This window comes from Cibotium barometz, chromosome 21 (genome assembly GCF_041138505.1).
Source record: "Cibotium barometz isolate CiBa-2024 chromosome 21, ASM4113850v1, whole genome shotgun sequence".
In the NCBI taxonomy this organism is placed as follows: domain Eukaryota; kingdom Viridiplantae; phylum Streptophyta; class Polypodiopsida; order Cyatheales; family Cibotiaceae; genus Cibotium; species Cibotium barometz.
In genome coordinates this window covers 57,143,164-57,153,193 of record NC_141066.1, presented here as the reverse complement: position 1 = coordinate 57,153,193, position 10,030 = coordinate 57,143,164, and the positions used below count along the sequence as shown (strand labels likewise).

The 10,030-nt window shown below is 40.4% G+C and overlaps 1 protein-coding gene across 1 annotated transcript; it reads right to left on the bottom strand.

Moving 5' to 3' along the window:
- Positions 1-1,951: 1,951 nt before the first annotated feature.
- LOC147627415 (putative F-box protein At4g22030) lies at positions 1,952-3,961 on the bottom strand. Its single transcript, XM_086816213.1, has one exon. The coding sequence runs from the start codon at positions 3,672-3,674 to the stop codon at positions 2,571-2,573; it is 1,104 nt and encodes a 367-aa protein (XP_086672339.1). The 5' UTR covers positions 3,675-3,961; the 3' UTR covers positions 1,952-2,570.
- Between the last annotated feature and the right edge of the window lie 6,069 nt (positions 3,962-10,030).

The following is a 10,030-nucleotide window of genomic DNA, read 5'->3' as shown; positions in this document are numbered from 1 at the left end:
TATGAGTATTGTTTAGTTAGAATCAAGCAATTTTTTTCTATAGCTAGAAGCCAATAGCTTTAACACTAGTGCACTATTCCAAGGCATAAAAGTGTCCATTTAAGGAGTCTTTAAAAGATCCTAATATTTTAATTGTATATCTCACAAGACTTTTCTTTTAGAGACTTTATGTACACATGTATAGGAGGTAAGGAAAAAGTATTAGTTGTATGTTCACACTAGAATAAGTGTATAAAGCAACCAATATCACAAATACGTCTCGTGAAGCACACTTATTTTTAGATCATTCAACAAAACTTGAAGAAACAAACTCCATCATAAGTGCACTAAATTGCTTATGATCCCTTTTTCATGATAGGAAATCATTGAATTCACTTCTACATGTAAGAAAAATACATTTTTATTAAAAAATTTATTTATAATCTAAAATGTAAAATGACATGTTTTCACTGATACCTTAGTCACTTTAAGAGTCATTCAAATGGCATGGAAATGTTTAATTTGACAACATATATATTTATTCGTTTGTGTGTGTGTGTGTGTGTGTGAGAGAGAGAGAGATGCGTGTCATGAAATTTTTCCCAAACCCCAAATCCTACATTTTCTCCCTCATTGCGTCTTGTTGTAGGGCATCTCCATCTCTCCTCCTTAAGTGCTCTCCTCCTCCTCAAGGTGCTCTTCTCCTTCTTAAGACCAAATCCTTAAGGTGCTCTCTACCTTCTCCTCCTTAAGGAGCTCTCACGGCGGGTAAGGTTTCCCCTCTCCCTAGTCTCCCTCTCTCCTTCTCTCCTTCTCCTTCCTTCTCCTCAAGGTTCTCTCGTCCTTCTCTTCCTCAAGATGCTCTAATGGGTAAGGTTTCCTAGCCTCTCCCTCCCTCTATCCTTGTCTACTTCACACACACATACATACACATACACACATCTAGATACATTCAAACATGCACACACTGACACACATCTATAAACATTCACACATGCACACACCTACACACATCTACATCTGCACCTACACACATTTGCATACCTACACATATCTACACACACACACCCTTCTTGATGGATACATGCACACCCTTCTTGATGGATTCACACACCCTAATGATGCAAATAGACACATCATGTATCAATAGCAATAGGAATAGGGCTTACCTCCCTTACCTTTTCTTCGTGCGCTTAAGGTCGCGCCTTGTCCTTGCACAAAATGTGTCTCTAGTCTTCTCAATGCATATGCGGTTTGGGTGCCAGTAACTTTGTATTGAAACTTTACTATGTTGACGTAGGTTGAATATTGGTAATGTAGGGTTCCAATACTGGCCTCTTCAAAAGAACCAGCATCAATGGTATGCCCGTTCTTATCATTTTTGTTTCTATTTTGTTTTCTCATTGTAAGGCTAGTATGTGATGCAAGATGCAATAGACGATTTAAGTTTTTTTATTGCCTCTTCTTCTTTTTTCTTGTGTAGCAAGGATTATTGGATCCTCTCGGAAACACCCATTGTGAGCTTCCCTTCTCTCGATGGGGCACTCCAAAAACACATGCTATATTCATTGCTATACACGAGTGGCCATATTCACAGCTATACGCATGGCCATACGTGTCACCATTTACGCGGCTAATTGGCTGCGTGTGTGGTCGTGCTCATGGTGGCAGGCACCAAGCCGTGCATCTAGCTGCACACATAGCAAAATTTTTGTTTCCATTTTTCTTTGTTGTGGGCGTGGCTGTGCTCATAGCCATAGACCTTATCCCTTGTAGTGGAAAGTCAATATTGAAATATTACAACATTAAAAAAAGGGCCAGAGGTAAAGAAAAGCTTTACGAGTGCATAATGCATTTGCAAAAAAAAAGAAGATGCCATGAACACGAAACCCTAATTATACCCACAGTGTTAATTACAATTGATAAAAATGGAAAAGCCACCAACAGCCTACCGTCTTCTCTTGCCTTGAAAGGGGTTACATAGAAAGAATTGCCATTGACATGACCACCTTTGTGTGTCAAGAGTACATGTATGTTTTATTTTTGGTGGGGATATACATTAAGGATGGAGAAAATGCCGAACAGAAATTAGCATCACTATCATCTACGACTATAAACAAGACGCGCATCGGCCGGGACGTCCTCCAGAGCTGAAACAATTTTGGACAAAATTTACTCTCGTGATTGAGATTTGTATGTTACAAAGAGTGCGGGGGTAGATTGTATATCCAAGAATTAGTCATCCTGGTCGTCGACCTTCTTTTTCAACCCTATTTTCTAAGAGGCTTTCAAAATATATAAGTGGCGTTCTTTTTCAACCCTATGTTTCGACGGGCCTTCATAGTGGTCAACCCTGTTTTTCGACGGGCCTTCATAGTGATCAACCCTGTTTTTCGAGAGGCCTTCTCTAGAAGGTTTGAAGGGTTTGGATGCCCTCTGAAGCACTGTTGGTTGCTCGACTCTGATGATGAGCAAAGAGAGTGTCCGTGTCGCTGCTAGCTGCACGACTCTGATGAGCAGCAGACAATGGCAGAATCCGCGAGCACCATTTTAATGCGGTGTGGAATGGAATGTCACGCCGTTAAGTCGCATCAAAAGAGGGTGCCTGCTGCCTTGGAATCTGCGGGCACGATGGGAGAACGGTCTTTCTTGGAGACTGCAGCAGCGGAGCGGCCCAATTGGTAAGCCACCCGTTGGTGGAAGAGCACGCCGTTCTCTCGCTGCTCCAATGGTGTACGCAGAGTCTCCTGAATCGACGCCTCGATGTCCGCGTAGTAGCCTGCAGAGTTGCGGTAGAGCTCAAACACCATGCCGAGCTGCATGTCGTGCGAGAAGCTTCCCGCAAAGGCGGCAAGCACGCTGCACATCGCTGCCAACATGCCCAAGTTACTGATGCCGAGCCCCATGCTGCTCAATCCATTCAGGACGGCGGCCGATGCGGCAAACATTGGCGCGGCCACTGCCAGGCACTTGTTCACATTGACCAGAGTCTGCGCCCAGCTGGTGTAGGTCTTGATATCGGAACTGCGGAGAAGGGCGGCCACATGCTCCAAATCGCTGGTGGCGTGTCTGTCCCAGCCGTTGGACGTGGTTCCGTCGTTGATAAATATGGATGACTCCGTGTTATGATCGTTGGCGGGGGGCGCTATAAGCACAGGAGGGGCCACTTTGGCGGGGAATTTCTCGAGGCCGCCGGGGGTCAGGGGCATGGGGTAAGCCTTGTCGAGAGCCTCGAGCCGGCGCCAAGAGTCCCGCAGTAGCAACGGGGTGTGCTGCCTGAGATGGGGAGCCACCTGCAGAGCGTAGTCCACGTCGCGGGCCAGCTTACGGAAGAGGCGGGCGGCAGTGCGCTGCTCCTCCGCGAGTTGCGACGGCTGGAACTGGTTGATGACGGCCATCATGGCCGCGCAGCCGGCATTGAGCAGCAGCGCCGGCAAGCTCAGGCTCAGGCTATGGGCCTGCCCGTCCAGGCCACCCAGAAGGCACGCCGTCATGGTGGCTGCCGAGAGCATGCGCTGGAAGAGCTTATTCCAGTTGTCGCGCTGCTGAGCCAGGATGGCGTGCATCTCGGCTCTGTCACTGGCCACATTGGCCAGCAGCCGCAGCTCCGCCACAAGGAATAGCTCCTCATCATCCTCCTCAGCTTTGTGTAGGCCCTTGTGGCTGTCCCAGAAACCCAGAGGGTCCGCCTTCATCGATGTATAAAAGGGCCGCTGCGGGGAAGAGCTGGTTGAACTGCTAGTGGCTGCCTGATCACGATTTTGCAGTTCTTGCTATGCCGACGGCATAAACATTGAGGCAGTTGATGGGGGGAGGCTCCTACTCCGACCGGACCTGCTGCTTCTGTAATCAAGCAGCCTAGCACTACTCAGAGCTGTCGAATTACTCGCACCATGGCGTGCTGTGCAACCAAAAGCCTGCACAGCTGGAGACCCCTTCGAAACGCGTCGCTGCGGGCTGGAGAAGGCGGTGCTGCTGCTGATCTGACTAGGGACTGTGCCTAATCTGTAACAATATTTGTATCCACAACACTTTTTCTATTTCCAATTATTTCCTTTTTATATTGTAATGTCTATAAAACACATTTTGGGACCTTTATCAGTACTAGTGGTTGATTCTATCATTAAACACACAAACGATCAATAAAAGACATTACGTGAGGGAAGCTAAATATTATAGTGAACTCTACAATGTTCTAGACACTCTCATCCTAATTATCTCTATTAAAAGTGAGCTCTATAACAAGCTAGATGAGAATAAGGTCTTTTTTTAAAGAATAGAATTGTATTATAATAATAAAAGGGCTACATCATAACTCAATGGTTAAGAAAATCTATACAATCCCTACCTTCCTATATAAGCATGAAGGGGTAGGTTAGGAGAGTACCAACACCCACATATCTTAACTTATGAGTGAAAAAGTAATACGCTCGATAGCCCAAAAACACACTTGGGAAGGCGAAGACTCCTTTCAAATAAGTATGGACACAAGGGCAAAAATTTCGGCCATCCATGATTATCGTCAAGCCAAAAATCACCTCGTTGTGGAAAATAATTTTTTTAAACTTTCTTTTCACACTGAAAAGAAAGTGAGAGTGTGACATATTGTAATAAAAACATAGCCCGAGTTTGCTTATATGTAGGTGAATCCAAGCCTTATACTATATGGATAATGGAATGTTCCTAAGAAAAGGGTAGCCTACCCTGACCTACATGTTATGTGTGTGTGTGAGAGCGGCAACTATGTAACTTGTCATAGTCTGATTGTTTTAAGTGTGAGAAGAGATACAATTAATCCAAAACACAAAATCTACCTATTATGAAGTGCCCTAGCCTCTATGTGCAAACATTAGCATGAAATACCTGACATGTTGATTTGTCACTGACATGCAAACATCAACATCATAGAATGGTTATAAAATATAGTGCAATGCGCAATCATAATCATCATGTGCAAAGTTCATTGACTTCTTTTTTTTTAACACTTGGTGGTGCTGATGCATCAGCCAGCCATGCCTTACTCTTTCTTCTTTTCCTTCTCCAGTCTTTTTTTTTTGAATTTATTAATAAAATAGCCTAGCTTTCGATAATAGTTGCATTTTCATTTCTTCTTAGGATTACCACCCTCTTCTCGACATCATCCTTGCCACAGAAGATTAGGAAGATTATCTCTTTGGTTTCTAGTCGACCAAAGAGAAGGCTTTATCTTTACCTTTTTGACTAGCGAGACGAATGCTTGACCTCCCACATGCACACTAGTTTGGTTTTGTGGGGATTTTTCTTTTTGCAACAAGAGCACTTTAACAAACTCATCAAACATAAGGGCATCGCGGTTACCCCTCATCATGAGCCAAAGTGTGGATACAGAACCTTGGTATGAATTTTGTAAAGCTGAGAGAACAGTAGACACTAATGAACTCATTAATAAACTGTTCAGGATAGGCCTCATCAATACATGTAAGGTGATCTTTGAGATCTTTGATCCTTATGAGAAACTCGCCCATTAAGTCTCCCTCATTCATATACATGGACTTTATCTCCTTGCATAAGTAGGCCACTCATACCTTATTACACACCTAGTAAAGTGCAAGAAGTGTATCCTAAGCCTACTTGGCAATTTTACATAAGCGAATATCAGTAAATAATGCTCCTTTTCATGGAGAGTGCCACCAATCCATGCGTGTTAGCGGCTAACATAAACTCATAATCTTAGGTAGATTCACATAAATGGACCATGCTGAGATGTAATAAGGCATACGTACCAATTCGGATCTTCAATGTAAACACTCTATATACATGTGCAAAGGTGCTCATTTTAAAAGAGAACATAAATACAATTTCATAGTAATATAAATTATCAAGCAACTATGTCTTGGTGTTCAGCGTATTATGCTTCATCTTTGTTTTATGTGGCAAAACTTAGTAAGGGTTGATTGAACCCTAACACTTTTGGTGATCTTTGTTGTTACTTTTAATCTTTATAGTGGGTGATGGCGTGTCGGCCATCTTTATGATACAATGTTTTTATTTTTAGCTAAGGTAGTCATTGTGCCAAGTCATCTTCATCATGTCCTTGTCACATCACGAATAACATGCCCTCATGTGAGGGAGGCAACCAAACTCCAATGCATGATGGTGATAGACCAGTATGATGAGGTAGATCAATTCTTCAAATTTGCTAGCATTCTTGTTAACTATCATTGGACACCTCTCTAGCGTCGACGCCATCTGGAAACCATCCATATTTTATATTTTACATGTGTGATCACTGCTTGTCTACTATGAAAGGTGTGCCACGAGATTGCATGCTTAGATTAAGTGTTTGCACAAGCCTAGGCGGCCTTGCATAGCCAGGGACCTATATTTTAAGTATGGTTGACCAAGGTGTGAATGCTTGGGTCTGAGATAAGGGTTAATTTGTAATTCTCACTATTCATTCTCTTATGAAGCTAATAGAGTGCTCTTCTTCTCCATGCTCTTGCGTCTTGCCTAATCTCTTCCCTAATCCAATTAAAGCTGTTATATGCTCATTGTGTATGTGTGAGAGAAATTGAGTGAGAGGAGGGTCGACCTTCCATTGGAGTGTGGCGACACCCATGGAGTGGATCTCTCAAGTTCTCCTGCATCGATGGGGCAGCCATGAGAATTCCAGTAAAGAGGTGAGCGACACACTCCTGATTGCACTTTCTACGTTAGGTCATGGAAAATTAGCTTCTTAGGTGAGCTATTTTTGCTCCCGAGTGCGATTGGGCGAAGCTCCACGACATTTGACAGGAGAGCTACCATTTGCTTTATCTTCTCCGGCCAATTGATGATTTTTTATTCATCTAGATGTCGATGTCGGAAAACATTACGTGCAATTAAAGAGCTCTAAATATGGAGATGATTGCATGTAATTATAGAGCTCTAATTTGATCCTAGATAGCTAGTGAGCGCTGCAAAACGAATTACTATAGGGATGTGGGTTCTATATAAAAAGATGCTATTGTTGACTTCGTGCAAGAATCTCCATCTACGTAATTGTGGAATCAATTTCTCAAGCATATGAATCAACCAACCATTAAATATAAAGACATTGCAATAAATGCAACATAAACCATGAGGTGTGAACAAGCTTGCACATATTCACAAAGCTTCTTCAAAATTGTGAATGCCTTCAAAAAAAATAATTTATGTGCATTCACCTCAATCTTTTAAGTACTCCTCACCTTCAAAATATCCAACAAATAATTTAATTGTTAAATCTAACACATATTCCATAGGTAAACAAGCCATCACCACACACATATTCTATAGGCGTAAGTACTATAAGAATCACCTAATGATACAAATTAACTATAATAACAAACTAGAGTCCCTAAGAAAATAATTTGTAAATCCAACAAATATTCTACAGGTAAACAAATCATCACCACACACATGTTCATCAAGCATCTCAGTACTTTAGGAGAATCACAATGTGCACCAAATGTATTAATATTTATAATGGCATCACCTATGATATTAATGTAATTTGGCATGAAGAGGTCTTAAAATACATTCTCCCTTTCTTGAGTTTTCAATTTCCATCAATTATGGGTATGTTGAAAAGAACGAAGGATTTCAGGGAAGGCGCAAAAATATTTCTCAAGTATTCTTTTGGCATCTTCACGAGAATGTCAATAAATATTTGACAAATTGATTGCCGCTGTGGATAGATGTAATTTGCTAGTTTTGATGATAGCATCTGGAAATAAAACTTCTTACTCACACTCAATAAGGGGTGGATCCTCATAAATAGGATGAGTGGAAAGTGACCCCTGAAAGGTTTAAGCAAACTAACATGAAATAAGTTATGAATCTGCCGATGAGAAGGCAATTCTAATCTATAAGCAACATCATTAATCTTGTGAATCATCCTATAAGGTCCATAAAATCTTGGTGCAAGTTTGAAAACTGTGAATTTTTCTTGGGGGAGTATGTAACTTATCACCTGAGTTCAACAAAAAGGCATTCTTGATTTAAGTTTTTGGGAGAAATATTTTTACAAAAGGGTGCCACTTATAGAATTTGATTTTTTTAAAGCAGATTTTTATTGAAAAAGTTTTGATTTAAATATGCAAAATCTATAAATAAAGAGTTTTAGATATAGGCCTTGAACGCACATGATATATTAGGTTTACATATAGTGAACTCCCCAAGGAAATTTGGAACACTTTTAAGTCATGGTTTCTCAATGCTCAAAAGTAGATAATCACCTTTATCAAAAGATATAGATTTTATATTATTGGATTGCTTTATTAATATATTATTCTTGAGTTTTTGCAATAGAGCCACTTACCTCACTCAAAATGTAATTAAAGTCTATAGTGAATTGATCAGTACCTTCAATTTTGTGGAAAAGTTACGTAGCTGGAACAGAGAGAGGTTTTCCATACACAGTCTAAAAAGGTGTATGACCACTAGCCAAATGAGAGGTATTGTTATGTATGCACACTGGAGAAGATGAATGTACTTATCCTGTGAACTAGGTTGCTAGGAAACATAGGCTCTAACTAGATCTAAGATAGTGTTGTTTACTAATCCCAATCAGTCCATTCATTTTCAGATGGAAAGATGTGGAAACGTATAACTCAATGTCTAATTTAGAGAAAAGAGAAATATTCCAAAGTCTTCTTATAAAAGGCAAGAAATATGCGTGCTTACTTAAATAGTCTGGCTTAGTTCAAATCATATTGTTATGACTGGATGTAGTTGGCAAACTTGTAAATTAAAGAACTCCATAAATATCCATTCCCAAGTATTATTTGAGATTGGTAGAGGTGTGAGAAGTCCTTGGGTCTTACCTTTGTAGCTTTTGAGTTTTTGATAATAGAACATTTAGCCACAAAATTTGCTACATCTTGTTGAAGATAAGGCCAAAAGAATTTTCTAGAGACTAAATTTCAAGGTAGGAGAGAAAACTCTATGACCCATGTATGGCACTTGATGTATTTCCTCCAAGATAAAATGACTGAAAGGATGAGTAACACGTGATCTCTTTTAGAAGAAAAGAGGTAACCATCATTAAATAAGTGATCTTCTATGGGTACTAATTATTATCTTTAAGCTTGATCCAAACTTTAGACAAGTTAGGGTCTTTTGAAAGAATAGAGGTAACCATCATGAAATAAGTAATCTTCTATGGGTTCCAATCACTATCTTTAAGCTTAATCTAAACTTTAGAGAAGGTAGGGTCTTTGTGGAGTAATTATTTACACCCGCAAGAGAACGGATAAACCCTCGTGAGTAAAAAAATCAACACTACTATAGTGATAGAAATGAATCACGAGTTTGAATTTAATGCACAATCAAGATGTAGAAGAAATATACAATATGCACCATAAATATGTGATGATACTTTTTCTTTTTTCTCCCAATATTGTGTATTATGGGACATAATTCTTTATTAATTCTTCACTTTAGGCACACACACAAATATGTGATGATGGTTTTGCTTTTTTCTCCCAATATTGTGTATTATGGGACACAATTCTTCACTTTAGACACACATACACACACCTATATGATGATGCTTATGCGTCCCACGAAAGAGAATGCAATCATTGACGCATGCATGTATGCGATCATAATCTAATCCTCCAAGAGATGTCACATAGTGCCTCGCTATGTCTCTTGAGGTGGGTAGTCTATTCCCCTTTGGAAGCATGTTTCATAATAGCCTGCATCCAATATCATCAATTAGTCCTAAACCCTAAACCCTAAACCACTAATTCAAATTTGAAAGTTAGAATGCTTACTTCAATAATGCGTCAAGACTTGCATTGCTCCATCCATAAACTGTTTGTATATTGAGAGTAGTTCAAGTGAAGCACGTAAAATAGAGAATGTGCACCCTTCAAAAATCGGTGTCGATGAAGCCTTGTAAAGATGCTCTTGTTCCATATCATCATCGTCCATACCTTTGTGATCATCCCTAAAAAGATACCGCACCATATCATCAAACACTTCCTCTTCCACAACTTCGTGGGGTGCAGGGCTATTGTCATCCCTTTCCCAGTCATCTCTGACA

Excerpts from the sequence above, each read along its gene's own strand:
- LOC147627415 (XM_086816213.1), bottom strand. The coding sequence starts at position 3,674 with ATGAAGGCGGACCCTCTGGGTTTCTGGGACAGCCACAAGGGCCTACAC.